The 20,598-nt window shown below is 40.5% G+C and overlaps 2 protein-coding genes across 2 annotated transcripts in view; one reads left to right on the top strand and one right to left on the bottom strand.

The window, feature by feature from the left end:
* The window catches only part of rcc1l (RCC1 like), a 125,523-nt gene that overhangs the window by 19,011 nt on the left and 85,914 nt on the right, over positions 1-20,598 (bottom strand). The gene's annotated exons all lie outside the window — the stretch shown is intronic.
* The window catches only part of arhgef12b (Rho guanine nucleotide exchange factor (GEF) 12b), a 37,748-nt gene continuing 17,486 nt past the window's right edge, over positions 337-20,598 (top strand). Inside the window, exons 1-12 of the mRNA XM_078286563.1 lie at positions 337-1,060; positions 11,078-11,169; positions 13,858-13,956; positions 14,067-14,116; positions 14,634-14,691; positions 15,284-15,522; positions 16,135-16,212; positions 16,494-16,613; positions 17,602-17,712; positions 19,150-19,275; positions 19,807-19,905; positions 20,495-20,598. The exon at positions 20,495-20,598 is cut by the window's right edge and continues 7 nt beyond it. Of these exons, the coding sequence (XP_078142689.1) occupies positions 1,029-1,060; positions 11,078-11,169; positions 13,858-13,956; positions 14,067-14,116; positions 14,634-14,691; positions 15,284-15,522; positions 16,135-16,212; positions 16,494-16,613; positions 17,602-17,712; positions 19,150-19,275; positions 19,807-19,905; positions 20,495-20,598 (1,208 nt within the window). The 5' untranslated portion in view covers positions 337-1,028. The remainder of the gene's footprint in view (positions 1,061-11,077; positions 11,170-13,857; positions 13,957-14,066; positions 14,117-14,633; positions 14,692-15,283; positions 15,523-16,134; positions 16,213-16,493; positions 16,614-17,601; positions 17,713-19,149; positions 19,276-19,806; positions 19,906-20,494) is intronic.

Here is a 20,598-nt window from a genome sequence, read left to right as displayed (position 1 = left end):
TTTCTAAAATAAAACAACAGCCTCCAAAAAAAAAAAAAAAAAAAAAACTTTTGTTGCAGGATAAATGTTATTATTTTCATTTGAATGAGTGACAAGTCATATTTAAGACTTCAACACTCGGAAGTAGTAGTTTACGAGGTGCACTTAAAGGCAGCATTAGAGTACCTATCAAGTGCAACAGGTAATTAAGCTCTAAATTTGACAATGTTGCGATGTACGAGGAGCTCCTGAACGCATCAAGGGGAAGGTGGGTTTTTCGCCTCTTTTTTCAGCCTTTCTGGGGGTGGGGGGACAAAGCATTTCCTTTTTCCATTTGCATCACACTGTAGACCGAAAACCGATGCTGTACAAATGTGTGAGGATTAAAGTGAGGCGATCTGGAACAGGATGCCCCCTGATGCCGCGACGCTTCCAAATCAGGAAAGTGGAAACTGGAATTTGTGGGAATAAGAGGGAAAAAAAAGTTCATCTTGGATTTAGCAGCCAAAGTTTGACGTAATTCTTCCGGACATCAAGAATAGGCTATAGTGCCATCACGAAAATATTTCGTGAGGAAAAATGAAGACATCCTCGCCGTGAACTTGAGGAAAACCGAGACAGTGTAACTTGGGAAAGACATTTACAACAAGTAGTCTCGTACGTAGTTTTCCAGATGTCTATATTGACAAATACTGATGCGGACAGCGACTGGCAAAGGCAGCATATTCACATCCACGGTTTCCCCTGAGAAAAAAAAGAGTTAGTCTCGTTTCTTGCAACCATTTGTAGATGTGATGTTACATTAACGCCTTTGGACATGATTTGAGGAGAGTTTTACGTTCACCTCTGGCTTTTTCTCAGCACTTTTCCACTACAATAACGGGATTTTAAAACTGTTATCTTGGATACAACGACTTTGGGGTATTCTTGGATATGGTCTGACATCGAGAAGACAAAAAAAGAAGTCATTTTTTATGAGTTAGAGAGTTAAACGTTGTGATAACAATGTTATTTGGGTGAAGTCCTTGGAAACGCATAAGGGAAGCCCAATGAGTGGCACACAGTCAACTCTCACTGACAGGTAGGCTACATTTTTTCTTTTTTTTCTCAAACTCCTCTGTTAAAATTATAATTCCTTGTGACTGTTCCTCGCTGATGGAATGTATTGCAATTGCTCCTGACTGTCCAATAAATCCAGGTTTTTCCTAGCCCGATAACGTTCCGTTACGTCAACTTAAAGCCAAACCCCATTCAAAACCTTGGCAATGTAATGTTTCCTTGTTTATTGGCAAACATACGCACCTTGTAGAACATGATATAAGACCTTTTATGAATTATGACGGTCTTCTGGTAAATTCGGGATTCAAGTGATTAACCAAGCAGCAATTGAATTACATAAAATCTCACTTTTTGACATTGGTTCACACTGCTAGCTAGCGCCATAAATTGTGTATTTTGGTGGGAGAAGGTTGTGGGAATAACAGGGGAACCAGTTGTAAAAGTTGAATTTTTATTGAAAGTATCGCTGCTTGGTCCATTGCATGCACGCCGAATTTAAGTGTCACCTATAATAATTTGTGAAACGTCTTAAATTGTCTTCTACCGGGTATGTATGTTTACCGAAAGCAAGGCAGAGTTAAATTTCTGAATTTTTTTAGGGGAAATGTTCTCTCCATACAAGAGAAAACGGAACCGAGCGGGGCTTGGTTTTTCCCTACTTACGTGAGAGTGGGCTGCCTGCTTCAGCCTGTGGTAAAAACCACGGCTATTTATTTATTTATTTGTCTATTTATCTTAACCACAATGCTCGACAGGTGGTTGTACCTATTCTAAAAGTTAGAAGATATATTGTATACAAGTACTACTTTGGAAAAGGGTCTGCCAAAGACGGGGGGAGGAAGGGAGGCGGGGGGGGGGGGGGGGGGGGGGGGTGGCCTTTACTGTCAGTGACAAGTTTTCCACCGCCGAGCCAGCAGGGGGCGTCTTCATGAAATGTTTAGTGTGCTCATGCATTTACCTGGGGGTGGGCGGGTAGGGGGGTAAAAGCATCTAAAAGCATCAAAGCATGCCCAACATTAGAGCTTCCTGAACATGTTCCTGTCAAACACCCCCCAGGTCAGGTCAGGACATTTGCCTCTCTGGGGAGATTTTCTTGTTGTCAAGGGTCTGACATCCAAACACTGCCAAATATGTCACTCACACAGGCATTCACTTTCACTTCATCTTTTTTGTCACACCAGAGGATATATCGGTTAAAAACGACACCATACACAGAACATACATGTGACCATGACGTTCACCCACAAAGTGCGTCATTGTGACAGTAAGGGAGTATCTGTGCGTGTCAGTTCAGTTAGGCTAGATTCACAGAGGCTGCAAAAGAGTTGAGAAAAGGCCTTGATTATACATATGCTCTTAAATGCTATTGGGAACTAACAGTGGTGAAAAGACTAAAAGTAAAAAGTAGGCCATTTAAAATGTACCCAAAGTAAAAGATAGTTACTTTTTAGAAAAGCGTGTTGTTTAGATGTGATCTTTCCCATGCAATTCTAAAAGGATGAGAGGACAAAGTTCAAACTCAATTCTTTTAATTGGAAAATTTGGAAATGTCAATAAAGTACAGCACAAAGTACAGCCAAATTACTTTTCTCTTCTTTTCTGACTGACCCATTCACTGTGAATGGCTCCACAATTTGTCAATTTATGATTGTCAAGATTCTGTTGCTTATGGAGAGCCTACAATAGTAGTACTCTGTAGTGGATGTGGTAACTAATGGGGCTATATGGAGATACTGTGTGTCATTTAGGATATAGTGGAGTGTCCAGAAAGCTTTGATCCACCTACGACAAATTTCATCATATGACTATGATTTTCCCCATCTGGAACCGAGTATCACAACAAAACATAGGCTGGTATGTTAGGAATATCTTTTTGTCCCGTTCTTGGCAGAGAAATGAATCTTTGATGAAATTTCACAGCATTTGGAGTTTGTCTGAATAGGTTAGCAGTCGGTGCCAACCTCAAAACCTTTTGGCAGTCTTCCATTTTTGTAAAAACATTACGAGGTTAAATGTTGTAGAAATGTAAATGCAAGACTTTGAGCTTTTCAGATTCCAGCCCGCTTAAGTCACTTGTGTATTTTTACACTCAGTAATCTGGAGTTTCCTCTGGGAAAACGCCAAAGTAAAGGCACACATGACTGCCTCGGAAAGTCAAACAAAGTCATTTGATTTTTTGACCTTCAGTCTGGATGAAGATAACACGACTAAGCCATTACGCTACTTTGGTACAGTTGTATAACGGTGCCCCTCTTTTGCCACAAACAGACTATAACTTTGAAAATCATAACAGACTGTGAAAATGGAAAGTATTACACACTAAACAACAGACTTCAGTAGATTTTTAGTCTAACTGTCATACTGTCCCTTTGCACTGTATCTGAAGTCCTCTTGTCCTGCAGTTCAGCTGATTCTGAATCTGATTCAAGTGTACCTAGCTTCCATCTCAGCTTTTCACAATGGTGTCACTACGAAACCAAACCCCTTCATTTTATCCCCGAAATGTCCTTAATTTCTCCATTACATAAACATGAATTATCCATTAAAAATATAAAAGTAAGGTCAGTATCATGGGTTTATAAGGGATTTATTCATGGGTTGATTCACAGAGACACTAGTAATTAAGGGATTTTTCATGCCTTTTGTGCATGGTTTACAGGGTTATTAAGTGGAAATGAATGGAAAAGTTCCTGTCTCCTTGAATTTTTCATTCAATTGGAAAGTAAGGAGTCAAGATTAAGTTTTTTTTAAAGGAGGTTTCGATGGGATCTCCTCCATTAATCACTGCCTTAATTAATTTTAAGGAGATTTTGCATGAATGAAGGAGTGAATTAATGTACATTAATGAAAATGTACGGTTATTTTATGGGATTACTGGTTCGTAGAGTATTGATTATGGAGGTGCACCCCCGATGTCACTCACTAGTGCATCAACACGTCATTCATGAAGGCTCACCCAGGAAAGGAAACTCCCCATGCCCTCTGCATACTTCGCACATCTGCAAGGTACACACTGACGCTTGGCGCTTTTGTGCCCAGCTGCTTCTGTCTTTGCTCACCAAGCCGCTATCTGCGCAACGCTTTTGCCTTCGGATTGTCACGGTTATTACTAAAGCCTATATTGCAAACAGGGTTTAGTTGCCTGGCAACATTTGTGCCAACTCCAGTAGTGGTTAGGTCACTTCTTGGACATTGTTCAAGGGTTTCTCAGTGAAAAGAATTCTATTCTGCAGCCAGCCAGGTTCCTCGTAACATTAGTGAGGTTTTACCGTCTGGATGTGACGGCCCCCCAGCATGGAACATGTTCTCCTATCTGCAGAGTCTCGAGGGGTTTAACCACCCTCTTCCCCTTGGTTTACTGCGTAGGCCTCGTCAGGGTCACGGTGCGTTTCCATGTGACTCATGTTGCTCGAAGTAACTAAAAGGGAACAGCAGTTTATAAATGTAACCCAGGTTCCCTGAGGGTAGGGCAGAAGCAATAGCAACAATAGCAGGTCTTTATGTAGCCCCTTGAAGGAAAAACCACCCTAAAACACGCTTTAAAAAACAGCTATCATGGTGCTGTACCTGGCATTTCTGGGCTTCTTTTAAGACTCACTATTTTGTGCCAATGTTCAACAATCATACAGGGAGAGATCGATCATAGAAGAGGCAGAGAGACCAATTTCTCCACCGACAGTAGCCTTAATAGACCAGAATGCAATGCAGCCACACCTTGAATGTAAAACCTGAAAAAAATCCCAAAGCCCTGTTGAGCACAGGGTCTAAATGCAACATCTGCTGGACAAAAGCGGCAATGAGGAGCATATTTTGGGCGACAGCGTCACATCGCTTCAATCAAGCTCTTACAATTTAAGCTAATGTTTAAAGCCATAATTTGTGCATAGCGGGTGTAAAACTGTGTTGCTCTGTCAGCAAGGACTACCCGACATTTTTTCCTTCATGTCATTGCAAACTACTTTTGCACTGCCTTCCTCCCTGTAGTTAGTGGTATATTTCATTAGCCTACAGGTGACATGAATCTGATTTTTCAAACACAATGCAATTGAACTTAATGGAGTTTACTTACCTTTGCATATTAAACAGATATGGCAGATAGAAAACTTTAAGTGAACGCACTATTTATCAAGGTATTTGGATTAGTCAGCAAGCCTACTTAACCTTGACTAATGCATTTTCTGTGGGAAATGCTGACACTTAAACACCTCGTCACAAAACCTAGAATGTCTCAATCACAGATTGATGATATCTAACAGTGTAAGAGTATATGAGGGTGGATTTTTGCTTTTAATAGGCTCACTCAAGAGCAGGACTGGTATAAAGGCGCTGAACTCCAGTACGACAAGGGGAAGGGCTGGACTTGTCCTGATGTACAAAGCACCCAATTGCTCCGCTATCATGAGTGGAAAAAGACCAAGGGCTCAATGAAGACATCTTGGCTTTATACATGTTCCGGCCATCAGGCAATCTGAGTAACTCATAACTTAGTTCTCCTTCCTTTGTTGCGTGGAGAGTTTTCAGCTTTCCTCTGAAGTTTCTGTTTCCTCAGCCATCATTGGTTCTCTTCCTGGACTGCTAATTCTCTGGAGCATCCACAAGTGCATCATTCAGTTAATTTGGTTTAAAGATGCAAATGAAACATTTAATCGAGTAACTCTAAAATTCAGACCTTTTCTGACTTGATTGTGATTTAATTCATTTTTGTATAATTTGCAAATCAGAACTGAACTGCAATTTTTTGTCAAAAAATCATTGTACAGAGATCTTACAGTAAATCTACCCAAAAGTAAGGGATATGCTCACAGCCAGGAAGTAGGATGAAGTAGAATGACTGCAGGCCATGGACCGGCTCTTTTGCTCTTTGTCACAAAGATTCGCTGATCTGGGTGTTTTCCTGACCCCCCCACCCCGAGGCCCTCGCGGGAAGCGGTGACATCACTGATAAACAATGTCCGTCAGGCCCACCAGGCCACTGGCCCTTCCTGACAGACAGAGCTGCTGGCAACAGCCAAGCGGTGCAGGATGGGTACAAACCACAGCTCACTGGCATTGTACTCTATATACAATATAACAGTCTGGGCCAGCAACATTAATTAACAGCTGTATCTTTATAGGAGGCCCCTTATTAAATATACCATAGCATCTGTACTGTAAATTGTTGTTTTTATAATCCAGAGAGAAATAATTTGTCAAAGTGTAAAGACACAATGAAATGAAAAATGACTTTTTCAACTTGTTAGCTGATTCTCTATATCTTAACATACACATATGTCACAATAATGCCCCAAAAAATTACATAATTTTAGTTTTCCCATATTTTTTATATCAAAATCCCATCACTTTTACTTGCTTTAAAGCTGCATTTTTAGTGGTTGCTTCATGGCGTATCAGTAGGCGACATAAAAATTCCAACCAATGACACCGTCACAGATTTTTGAACAATCCCCACTCTGCCCCTCCCATCATATAAAACCTGCAACTTCACAACATAAACAGTGAAAAGACAGAGAAAAACCCTCTTGTTTTCCTAAGACAGCATGGTTGCATGAGTAGAATTTATTCATTTTGAGGAATCCAGAGTGTGAAGATTAGGAGGTGAGTGACCCTCTGCAATAGAATTCAGGGCATCCGTTCATCTGAGTCACTTTCCATGTTTGTTACGGTCCGATCCACTTTTGAACAGTCCCTGCCAGCGTTATGTCCTGCTCCGACATCCTGTTTCAACTGGAAATATGTCCAATTACAGAAGCAAGACTCCATCAAAATGCCATTTCCTTGTGACTTTTGCAAGACTACATCCAATTTCTTCTGTGAAAATCATGTTTGTTACAATATATTAAGTCACGCAACAATTATTTGACCACTCATAATAGTAGTTGCACATTGCACTTGTAATGATGCAGGTGGCCTCACTTTACTGTAAGCAGTATTATGAGTTTATGAAGAGGTCATTAGTATACCATACTAACAAGACATTTACAGCTCATAGTAAAATTGAATGAAATGTGTACAAAAAATTCTGTCTGTAACTGTTATTGCTTTTTTTCTACATTGAATTGGGCTTTGGTATATTAATCGTTAAAGAAAAGCAAAGCTTCATCATATCAGCTTCTGACAAATGACCAAAGACAAGGCAGGTCAAAGACCACATGCTGTGTGGAGAACAAAGTCTCAACCATTCATGATAAGATGCAATAATTATGGTTATGGTTATTAATTAATGATCCCAGGTCAGATTTAAGGTATGTCTAAGGGGTTTTGTTTCTAATAAACCATAGGCTGCTAAATAATGAATATAGGATCATCAATAAGTTCTTATAATATATTGGGTAATATCAGGCCACATTCAAGAGGATGGACCCAACGGTGATTTTTAAGTAACCATGACTTATAAGTTTGAAGACCTCATCAACAAATCAGCTGATGGGGAAAAAATATTGGAAAATAAAGTAATTATTAATTAGTTGATTGAAAGAATATTGAAAGAATAAAATAATTTTAGTGGAATTCAATAAATATAGTATATAGTAGCTGCTCTTGTTTTATCTTTGTTCTAAATTATTTTTATAAAGATATGGGCATGTAGCACAAGTCACATGAAAGTGCATTTCCAATCACCCCTAAAACTCCCAAAGAGAATCTGTGTTTTACATCACAATGTGAGTGAATGCAATCTTATGGGCAGTAGAAGGTTGCAGCTTAATGCAATTCTGAATTGCATGTACAGCATTCAGCATTGATCTAAGTGGATGTGAAGAAGAGCTGATCTCCAAGGGTCACAGAAGCCTGATTGGAGTTTGTTAGGCATGCTGCCCTCTTTCTCGTGGCGCTCTGTGAGAATGAACCAGGACAGAAAGCCAAATCAGCAATGAATTATTATCCTGGCCTAAATCATATTGAATTTTAATATAGCCCGCAGCTTGTAATAATAATCCTCTCCAAATCTATGTAACAAACAATGGAGTTTTAGCCTCATCCTCATCAGCCGTAAGGCCGATTACTGGGCTTCTATCTCTAACCCTCTGGAGTCGAGTCCTTTGCTGTTATCATCCCTGAGGAATTGTCTGGTATTTTTGGCATCTGAGGCACAAGTGGTTTGCTGCTTAGTTTTTTCTTCCTGTAATAACTGCGCAACAAGCGAGTAAAGAAAGACAGCAGACACATGAAACCCAGCAGACACAATTTAGGAGCGACACTAATACAATAAGTAAATTAATGATTCCCTTTCATCGTGGTCCCAATAAACCTTTCACATGGAGTTGATGACTTTGTCCTGTAACCATAGGTTCATGAACTTTTGAACCTTTGTTGCTTCAATAGTGACTAGGTGCAACAATGGAGAAATGCCTACATTAGATCTAAATGCATTCTACAGGAGGCAGACCATATCAGTGCACTGTTGCCAACTTGGTGACTTTGCCACTAGATTTAGTAACTTGTGAGCTAAAAAATCACAACAAAGAGGAGGCGGGATGTCACACTACATAGGCAGCTGATTGGCTCCACTGCCTCCATCATCAAAGCCAGCACAGGCAGTCTTCTCTTTGCATTGGTCCAACAAAATACACAGAAAACCAAACCAGTGGTACACCCAACATACATGCATGTATCTATTGTTGGTTTATGAAACCTACGTCTATATTTACTAGGGATGGATCATTATCTGTTTATCTCATGATACGATTCGATACGCGATATGGGCTTCACAATTCAATACAACCACGATATGATGTAATAAATAAAGACAACAAAGTCTGACTGTGCAGAATTATGTTTATTTCTGAGCCACAAATCTTTCTAGCAATGGCACTGACTTGCTAGAATGTAAACAACAATTTAAAAATGTCATTACAAAGTGTAAATAATGTAATTTCAATGCAGAGCTTGTGAAATTGTGATGGTCAAGCGTCTCATTTGTGATTACTACAGCAGAATAAAATGGAGCTAATATCACGATTCATTTCTGCCCCACAATACATATTGTCACATTTTTATATTGCGAAACATTGAACTGCGATAAATCGTCCCATCCCTAATATTCAAAATGTAAACAGAATGCTGCACTTCATCAGCAGCTGAATAGACCTGAATTCCTCCCTGTTATCCAGCGCTAGCTACTTAGCTGCCACCCACTGAGTAGGATGTATCTGTCCTTACTCAAGGCGGTCCGGCCCTGCCTTATCAACTCCTAATCTCCCACCACAGCAGGCACAGGCCCTTTAAATGGGCCTTCTACTCTGAGATAAAAACACAAGGTTACTTACCCCCATAATGTGCTCCCTTTCAATGTATTTTCACCATTTTTTTCCATCATCGTGACAGTGTTGTTGTGTCTGGGGGATTGGAATCAGTTTCAACTATCTTGCCTGGTTCGGTGACATATCATTTTGATCACAAGAGCTCAACGCAAAGAGGGAAATATTCAGGGTTCTCTCTTCTAATCGCCTGAATCGGATATATTTGGATTTCTGTACTATGGGGACACTTTGAATAGGATGGTTCACACACTCTGGGAGCTAAAAAAAAAAATTCTCCCAAACCCTGTCTTCTGTCTTCTCTGAAAGATACTTATGGGCCTCCTCCCACCCGTCTCCCTCCTTCGTTTTTTTTTTTTTTTTCCCAGCCTTCTCCCACATTCAGGAAATGGGAGCCGAGCCAGAAGCCCTAGTCTCTGTTTCCGGGAATGTGTCCCACAAAGCCGCAGTGTAGTAAGCTGGCTCTGACGTGAGAGCCATTGTTAAAAGCCCAGGGCCCCCATTGTCCGAGGGAGGAACAGCAACACAAACAAACCCCGCCCCCCCCCACCCCCCCGTGGAAGGAGTAGGAGGAGGTGTAGGGGGTGGAAGAAGAGAAGGAGAGGGAATCTCTGCTATTTTTATATCAAGAACTACCACCAGCAAGTCAGCCTCCCACTTAGGAGGGACTAGGGATGTGAATGTTTAATTAGCCAAACAGTGAAATGAACACCAACGCATGGGCCTCTGATGTTACTATAGGGGTAGATGCCAATAGTGTCCTTTTACTGAAAATCAGATATTGGCAAGTCTGTCGTCCATCTCTGATTATAATGCAGTTTGATTGATTAGAGCTTATTTTCTGAAGTGTTGGCCGTGTTGTAAAAGAAGAAGTCTCACCAGTATTTTCTGTTTTTTTGTATTTCACTGCTACGCTCTCATATCAGCAGTCGACACTAAAACATAGGATGTTCCTCTCTTATCTGTTTTCTCCCCCAGTCATTTGTTTTCCTCTGCATCTGTCATGAGTGGTGACAGACATTTTGACATCTCATTGTGGATATTTTATCTAAAATGCTAGAGTTATTATTTTATTATTATTTTAGGATTTTGTTTTAGTTTAATCATCTCACTGCACTGGCAGATAATTTTCAGTTTCAACAAATTTGACTTTTTTTCAGGATAATGTAGCGTGTTTCAGGACATTTACTCCAGATTATCTGCCAGTTCAGTGAGATAATTTGACTGAAATATTATGAAATAAGCTTGATAGGTCTGGAAACAAGATTAAATCACTGGACAACTTGTCATTTTTTGCAGTGTTGAAGCAAGTTGAAGTGACTCAGACATATTAAGAGCCCCCGCCACTACTGACACTCTGTTGGAATACATAGTGTGTTAAAACTTGAGAGAGCAGAGTTCTTCCGTTAGTCTAAAGTATTTGCTTTGGCCATTTTTGGGAAGTCTGCCGTCCATACATGTGAGGAATTGATGTAGTTCTTGTGACCCGAGGGAAATGGGAGAAACATTTCAGACTCATTTATTTCCTTTATATGTACATGCATTCCTGTAAATGTACAAAATGACTACAAAAGGCTAGAAAAAGACAGAGTTTAAAAAAAAAAACACACCACTAATTTGGATATGTGCAAATTATCACTGTCCCCCACATCCCCAGTTTTTTTATACACATTGGTTTTATCTTAATTTTATTTTGCCTTATTTTTATTTTAATTGATTTTTGTTTAAAATTTGGGTCAAAGTGAGGTTTTGATTTTTTTTTTGTTCACTATCTGTGTCCACAGGACCCCGAGCATTCTCAACAAGGACACCCCAGACAAGAAACCTAAGAATGACAAGTCTCCAGTCTCCCTCAAACATGAGTTTGACCCTACAGGTAAGGAACACACACACACACACACACACATACGTCTCATTAAGTGACAGAGGCATGATGGTGTATCCAGGGAGGATGTCATTCCATGTTATTCCAGTTTCCATCTTACGTTGTATAGCAACATGGTCAATTGAAAATGATTATTTTACATAATTTAAGATAAAATGAAATTAACCTGCATATTGACTTTCCTGTCATTGATATAAACTTGATTGCTTTTTTTAAGTGAGGACACAGTGGATTTTCAGTCCTAGTCTTGCTCTATGTCTTCTTGAACTGAGCTTTGCTTTTTTGTCTCCCTGCATTTAATTTCAATTTTAAGATATTTATTTTGTACAGCAACAACAACAATTGTGTCAGTTTTGAAAAGAAGGAAAATGCATTGCCATAAGTTCTAAGCATTGTGGAGCATGGACATTTGGTACAAAGACTAAATAATAAAATGGGATGGAGTAACAGTAACAGTAGTGGGATTGCAGTCTTTTCCATAGGGACTGGTGAGGGGGAGAGCAGAGATGGGGGTATGGGGGTTGAGTCCTATGGACGACGGCTGACGTTAATCCTTCCTGCCCTTTCCTTCACCCTGGAGTCTTGCAGCTCCTTCATGGAGGGCAGAAGACAACCAATTATCCACTCAGCTTGCCAGATAATACTGTGGAGAAAAGCTTTGAGGAGGGAGGAGGTGAAGGAGAATCAGACTGAGATTGACTGTGAGACACTGAACTTCCTCAGCGGCCACAGGAAGAACGTCCTGCGTTGAGCTTTCTTGATCAAGCAGATGTTCTCTTCAGATTTAAGGGTGTTGGCAAAGTTGGACCATAGGAACTTGAATGACTCAGCTGAGTTCTCACTGATTTCCAGAGAGTGACGAGGACCTGGCAGATTGACGTGATTGTGCTCCTGTCACATATTATGGGATTTTATTTGTTCCCTTTGTATAACATTTAGTCATAAACATCTATGCTGGATGAACAGAACTCACTCAATCACTCATACAAACACACACACACACACACATATGTGTATATATATATATATATATATATATATATATATGTATGTGTATATATATGTAAATATATATATATATATATATATATATATATATATATATATATATATATATATATATATATATATATATATATATGTATATGTATATTCTGCTTGATGAAGCATAATACTTTATCACCAGTTAAAGGAAGTTATCACCATGAGGGCTAACTGACATAAACAGGCTTAACCATGCCTATACGTATGTCAAGGAGACCAAGAAATGATAGTAAATTAAAGAGAAACATTAACCGAACATGCCTGTTCCTTGCTCAATGCCCAGTTGCAACAAAAAAGTGATCGTCTGCAACAAAGCCTAGCACAGTGCGTGCACAGGCATGCACAGCCCATAAAGCCAGATAATACATAACAGCTTATTATTGCCATGTTTATGCTGTGTTACTTGTTTATCATATTTGTCAAGTTAGAGGGACTTGTTAGTCATTTGCCCTCTTGGTCCAGTTGATCCTGTTGATGTGTGGGGAGGAATGTCTGCCATGATGGATTCAAGAAAAAACTGTGCACGGTTTTTCATTGCAGCAACTAGGCTACTCTCAGTCTCTCTGGGCATGGTTGTGTAATATCCACACATCCACCACCAGTCACCAGTAGTTAGTCAGTTAGTTAGTTAGTTAGCTTGAGCCTTTCTAGCCCCTCTGTCCGTCCCAGTGACTCTTCCCCCAAGGAAGTTGCTTGACTCACAGCAACAGCTCCTTCTTGCCTCCTTTGCAAAACCTCGTCAGCAGTGTATTGTGGTTCATACAAGAGTGGCTGAAGTCTGGAAGAAAATGTCGTCATTATGTTTTCAACAGTGGTATTCCTCTCTGCAGCCATAGTTACGCCAGCTTCTGGAAATGCGCAGAGTTCGCTAGCTAACTGGCTAATATGCTAACCTTGGCATTTTGTTGCACGACCAAAACAAAACAGCTGACAGAGAGCCATCACCTGACAGTTGTAGTTTCCAGAATCACCATGCTAGGATTCATGATGCAATTTTGAGGTAACAAATCCTGAAACCAAGACTTAAGAAAACAAAACTATCTGAGCAGACTTTGTATTCCCAATCGAGAGAACAGGCACTCCTACGTTGGCCTATTTTCCTAGTAAATTAGATGTATGTTGTTTTACAGTTTTGTCTTCCTTTAACAACCTGATACTCTAAGCAGCACAATGCAATTTTTGCATGATGGTGACCACAAATGTGATCACAAATGGCAAGGGTACAAATGGCAGGTACCCCTGCCATTTGTACCCCTGCCACCAGAGAGGTACCTATTTCTGAGGACTGTAGTACCCAGAAATCCTGCAAGGTACATCAGTAAACTGCACACAACACGCCCTTGTTTACCAACCCAGCTGGCCGGTCTGTGATGCTTTATACCAAAGGAAACCACAGACGAGAGAGGAAAAAGATCTAATGTTGGTGAGTCCAGCTTTCTCTGGACAGAGCGCTACTCACTGCTAGTTAGGAGACAGTTTGGATTAAGTTTTGATTTGTCACTTCCTGTGGGAGGATGTCCCACCAGTGAGCAGTATTTCTTCCAGGCAAATGAGATGGCTCTATGACATCTCAATTAGTGGGCTTGAACGTTGATATCCGTTAAAAAAGTGTGTGTGTGTGTGTGTACGCTGCAGGTCTTGTCCAGCGTTGTGTGATTATCCAGAGAGATGAGAATGGCTTTGGGCTGACAGTGAGTGGAGACAACCCCGTGTTTGTGCAGCTGGTCAAAGAAGGTAAGGCTCTGCAAACACACACACACACACACACACACATGCACACGACCACCAGGCACCTGTAGAAGTAGCATCTCTAACTCCTCTATGCTGCGTCTCTTGTACTGTAGATGGAGCTGCAATGCGAGCTGGTGTCCAGACAGGTGATAGGATCATTAAGGTGAGCCTTCTTTATTTTCCCTTCACATATCCAGGATCAGTTGAACATCTCTAGGTCTGAAAAAGAACCAAAATTAAAAACTGACTTGGGATGGTTTACTATGTTGTAACATTATCCCAGCCCATTTTAGACCAGGGCCCTTTATTCTCAAATTGGGTTTCAGTCAATTTTCAGTTTTGTCAGAAAAGCATCTTAAAGGAATATAGCATGTTTTTGGGAGATTGTCCTCTTGGTCGACTTAAGAGAACATAGACACCAAAGTCATCCATGTGTCCAAGCCTACTATCACTATGTTGAGTGATAGGCTCAATGCTAACACTTTAGCATACACTATTTTGAGCGATAGTAGGCTCCATGCGAACACTTTAACACCATTTGAGTGATAGTAGGCTCCAAGCTAACACTTTAGCATACACTATGTTGGCCGATAGTAGGCGATATAGACGGTGGGCTGAATTGTCACGTGTTATTTGTTTTAGAGTTGAATTCTCTCCTAATACTCTTTGTTTTCTGGTAGGTTAACGGGACCTTAGTTACTCATTCAAACCACGTAGAAGTTGTAAAGCTGATAAAATGTAAGTACAGCTACAGTACGCTTTATCATATTTTCATTTACTGTAAATGCTTTGCATGGCACATCAAGAATATAAGGTTAAGTATCCTATAAGGCTATGAAACAAGTTATTACTCATCGTTCTCTGTCAGGACATTCACATTGTAGTGTTTAAAAAAGACATTTTGGCCAGTGTTAGTTGAGGCTGAACACCTTTTTATCGCTGTGCTTTCCAAATTCAAAGAAAGGACATTTGTAATCGTCACACGTTTTGGGAAGTCACAAGTTAGCCTTACTAAAACTATTACTGCAAACTGCATGCTATGAGAGGGTGTCATTGTAAGAGGATAAGTTGAATACTAGCCCCCTTTACACTTGGTATTAACAGATGGTGTCTTTTTTCTGGATTGTATCTAGATATGATTTAGCTGGATTACATTTACACCAGACATTAAAATGCGTCAGTTATAAACACAGTGAATTTGGGTGTCTATTTACCTCACCATAAACTCAGATTTTCGTGTAAATTACCTTCTCTCATATTATTTACATGTCTCACTCCATCCATGAGTATCCTGACAATCAGTTTTTAACAAATATGTCACTATTGGCAGCGGGTTCCTACGTAGCCCTGACGGTGCTGGGGAGGCCACCTGGGCTTCCTCAGATCCCCCTGGAGGAGCAAGGGGCGGGGGAGAAGGAGGACGAGGAGGAAGGGGGAGAGGTCGGCCTGTCTTCCTCTCTCTCAGCGCCCCATTCACCTGCACTGCCAGGTGGGGAGCAATGCAGCCCCTTCCCCAGCAGCACCTCCTGCAGCCCCCAGGACCACGTCACCTCGCCTCTGCCCCGTGGGGTAAGGATGGACATAGAGTCTCTCTGTCGGTCCCAGAAAAAAACAACAAAAAAACATTACGCACATAGAGCCATAGGATACAGAGACACAATACCTATATGTTTCTCAGGCAGCTACACTGCTGCTTCAGCTCACTTGGTAGGCCAGTGGGTTTTCATGCGGGGGTCCCAGGTTATGATCCTTGTTGGCAAATGATTCTTGAACCAAGCAAGCACAGAATGTTTACATTATGCTATTTGACATGGTCAGTTAAAAGATGCCATTTTTCCACTGAGATACTAAGAAAGTTACACCCCAGTGTAACTTTTTAACATTGATTGATGTTGCACACAGTCAATAAGAGGCCTAAATAACAGATCGTTGATTAGTCCTATTCATGAACATGCACAGTCTAAACAAGTATAGACCTACTGTAGGCTACCACTTCACAACGGTTACATCTTATCGAAAATTACTAAATGTTAAAATTAATAAGAGCTAAAGTTGCCTTCAAACTCTCGCTCCCCTCCATCACATTTGTGGGCTAAGTTTGTCTTAGAGGAATAATAACAAAGTATTTTTTACTGTATGTCAAACTATTTTGGCTCAGTGTGTCCCTCATATCTCCTGTAGGGTGAGAACAAAACTGTACACAGCCAGAAAGCCGACATCCTGCAAAAGATGCTAACCAAGGAGCAACAGGGCTTACAGGTGTGTGTGTGTGTGTGTGTGTGTGTGTGAGACAGAAAGATCTTGATAATCATTATTGTATTTCATATGCAAAAACACAGTGATTATGCAGGAAATGTTATGTATTACCTCTATAAATAATCTGAAAGTATGTTGATTTGCCTCTGCCTTGTATTAAGGTTTCCACCAGTTATTTATACAACGGATTATACGATGGATGGATTTATTTGACTTGAAAAGCATCAAATTTAACCTTTAATCTTGCGAATCGGAAGTTTGACCGGGCTTTATGTGTATTATAGGCAATGGAGGAGGAATATAGCAGAAACCCTCGACCTAAACTACTGAAGGAGATCCAGGAGGCTAAGAAGCACATTCCACTGCTGCAGGAGCGGCTCAGCAAGGCTGCAGGAGCATCACAGGTACACACACACACACACACACGCACACACACACACACACACTTTTTATTAGTTACTCACTGTGAAGCCACTGAGCTGTGGTGGTTGTCACAGTTTTTATAACAGTAAAACAAGTCAGAACTCACTTTAAGGATGTCAATCAATTAGAAATCAACCCCAGTACAGTGTGGGTCATCACATGTACCGACAAATTATGAATGAATTCTGGCTTGTTGCTGTCATGCCATTGACGTGTTAACGCAAACATGGGAAAAACTAAAGTGAGAACGTGGTAGACCAGGGGCAGTTAAGGGCATTTTAACAGTAGCTGTTGAGGCACAGGACAGGGTTACTCAATCAACCCAAACTTTTTTCCTAATGTAATACATGACTACAAGAATATTCATCGGCAGTTGAAAGGGGTGTGGTGTTTTTTTAATTAATACAATAGTCTGAGGATGTTACTACATTATCTGGCCATTTATAGCATGTCAGGTTTTATTGAATTTTATCACATTTTCTGCCCTTTTAGACAGACATTTTATTATTTTCACAGGTTATTACATTACCCAGCAGTTATTCCATTATTAGCTGCTACAAGCCCACTTTAGTAGCCTTTCGGCTGCCATTGCACCCCAAATAAATGAGCAGGCAGAGATAGCATTAACAATGGAGTAATATTTACTATTATCACTGTTAAGAAGGGCTCAGCTACAGAACAGCAGTCCTGGATCTGGTAGATTCAGTGTCTTGCTCAAGTACACTTCAGCAGGGCAGATGCTTGCCGACAGGATAGCAGGGTGGCTTAGTGGCTAGAGAGACCATGCGTTTTACCTGGGTTTCAGCCCATTGGTTGGCAAGCATCTAATAGATCTTCCAATAACCTAGGCCATTTGATGGAGGCTTTTATCCAAAGTACCTTACAGTACCATGAGAATGCATGCATTTTTAGGACCGTTGTAATGTGTAACTGCAAAGAGGGTGAACAAATTCTGTATATGTGTTTCAGGACGGTGGCCCGGGGTCCAGGGATGGTGAGGATGAGCTTCCTCCCGGGGAACAGGCTCCCTGCTCGCAGGTTGACAGCGGCAGCAACGAGCCCTGGACCAACAATACCTCTGTGAGTATAATCACAGACCACAACACTGTGGTGAACCACATTGAACCACACAGTGAACCAGGCTTTACCCACTTTTAAAAACACACCAGTTTGTTTTTCTCTACCCACAGAGCAGCCACAGCATCGGTCAACACAGTCAGCTGTGTGATCTGTTAATTCCAGCAGGCAAGGCTAAATACAGGGCTGCAGAGCTGATAAATATGTATAAATGTATATTAATGTGTAAATTGTAGTTCACAAAATCTGAGCTATGCAGCTATGGAACTCAGGAATGTAATTATGTTACAGGAATCCAACAGTGTTAAATTCAAATTATGCAATGTAGTTTCAAATTCAAAGGTGTGCATTGCCAGAGCAAGTAGCAAAAAAATTTAAATTGTGAAATCAGTGTATCAGTTAGGGTAATCAATGGACAAATTTGTCTAGGGATGTTCTACATATATCTTCTGCATTCCCAATATTTTTTTCATTTCTGTGATTTTTGTTGCCCAGGATGATGCTAACAATTCAGTTAGCATCATCCTTAGCAGCTACTACCAGAGTATGAGTAGAGTAGTTTCACCTTGTTGTTAGACTACAGTCAGGTCAAAGAACCACCTGAACATCAAATGACACTAGCAGGAATCATCCTTAACTGTCAGTGAAAGCATTTACATCATGTTTCTAGCAGTGATGCGCTCCTTTGCAGCGCTTCTTCTGAAGTAGGACTAAGTGACCGGCAAAGAGCAGAGAAAGTGAAAGTGGGTTGTGGGACTACTCCGATACAGCAGCCACTTTATTCCTACAAATATTGAATTAAGACAAAATTAAGGCTACAATTTCAGCCTTTTCCTTGACACTTTGTTCTTATGGAAACAAATTTGACCCAGCATTTTCTGGTCTGTTTACAGAGTTGTCAATAAGCATTCCTCCCCACACCGCTGTAGAGCAGCTTGATGAGGAAGATTAAGATAACTTCATTTGCCAACATTTGCTAACACAAGTTAACTGGAATTAGTGCCATTTTGCTGTATTACTTCCCTCCTATGCATTTCCTCAGAGAGATCAGTGTGCTGTAGCCAAGTGCCGTGAAAAGTCTTTGTGTTCTATGGTGTTTTGATGAAAAGCCAAATTTACCTTTGTTAAGGACCTGGTGGTGATTAAGGAATGTTATTTATTATATATTACAGGAATACCCATAGTACTCATAGAATAGCGCTGAATACTACAGGAAGCCTGTTCTTAAATACTGCTTACAAAGATTGCTTTGTAATAACGGAGTCTTTTTATCACCGTTTCTATAAATAGGGTTGATAAGGTCCTACTCCCAGACCTCTGGGGATTTCCCAGTATTCAGTGCCAGACTAAACAATCAATTTGGCCTAAGTGTTGTGTTGGTGTGTGTGTGTGTGTGTGTGTGTGTGTGTGTGTGTGTGTGTGTGTGTGTGTGTGTGTCAGATGCCCGGCAGTGCCCTCCCCGAGAGCCCTGGCCAAAGAGAGACGCCCTGCCAGAGCCCGAAGATCAACACCCGAGACGGCCTCAACTTCTGCCCATCGACGGACACCGAGGACACCCCTGACCTGGTTAGATACACACACACACACACACACACACACACACACAGCTTTTGTTCTAGGTTACGGACATCACGGTTGATTTAATTTGATTCTTGCAGTCACGACTACACTTTATTACAGTTCTCAGCACTGCAATTGACCCGATAAGCTGTCTTTTATTATTTTGTTCCACCATTTGACTCCAGTAAACAGTTGGATATATTTAAGAACATAATCATAAAAACATTGCGATGGTTGCTGCTATTTTCTGAGGAGAAAAGTGAAAAATCTGAAAAATCACTGACTTTGAAGATCCCCCCCAAAAACTTGCTTAATTGTACTTTAACTGACAGTACTCAGTAATTATTAAAGTTTGGTTTGTTTGTTTGGTTTGGTCTTTGTTTTGGAAAATAATGACCATTGTCTGTGTCTGATGTATTTTTGTATTTTGCATGCTAAAGTCCAATTTTCAGCTGAAGGCCAGTATATATAAGCGTATAATGGTGAAACATGTCAATCCTGGTCAAATTTTCAAACATCATATCATCATTCACTTAGGACTCCAACGCCCAGTGCATCGTGGGTAACCCTCCCTGCCACCTCAACCCTCAGATCATCGGAGCAGAAGACGACTACTTTGACACACAACAAGAGCAGGTACTTCGAGGAATGTGTCAGAGTAATTGATGGACTAATTGAACAAGAAATTGAGTTGGTATCACAATAACTTCAAAACATCAAGTTCAAGTTTTTTTAATTCATATAGCCCTTTATCACATGCATGTCTCAAAAGACTTAACAGAGAATGAGCCTAACTAGATCTAACTGATCAACAATCAACCATAGAACAGAATGATATAGCACAAACATCAGGAAGAGCACAAGCCACACAAATCATCATCACAAGTTTCATCGAAATCAGATGCTGTGGACAGATACTTTACAGGCAACCTATCACAAATGTGCTTCCATCACTATTGCATAACTTCTTTACTGACAAAAAAACCTTGTCCATGTCAAGTGAGAGCAGAAACTTTTTTTGCGATATTGAGGAAATAGAAATTTTACCATAATTTGCCATTTTCAATCAGCCTTTCTAATTGAGTTCATCACAATTTTCATAAAAATACCTGGATGGAAACCCAGCTGATGAATTTATCTGTGAATATCTTTACAAAGATTCTGATGAATCTCTCTCTCTCTTTCTCTCTTTCTCTCTCTCTCTCTCTCTCTCTCTCTCTCTCAGATCAATGGTCAGTGTAGTTGTTTCCAGAGTATAGAGTTGCTGAAATGTCGTCCGGCTCACCTTGCAGCCTTCCTCCATCATGTTGTTTCGCAGTTTGACCCTGC

The sequence above is a fragment of the Centroberyx gerrardi genome, chromosome 11 (genome assembly GCF_048128805.1).
Source record: "Centroberyx gerrardi isolate f3 chromosome 11, fCenGer3.hap1.cur.20231027, whole genome shotgun sequence".
Classification (NCBI taxonomy): domain Eukaryota; kingdom Metazoa; phylum Chordata; class Actinopteri; order Beryciformes; family Berycidae; genus Centroberyx; species Centroberyx gerrardi.
Note: the sequence above shows the minus strand (reverse complement) of the source record. Positions and strands in the feature narration are given on the sequence as shown.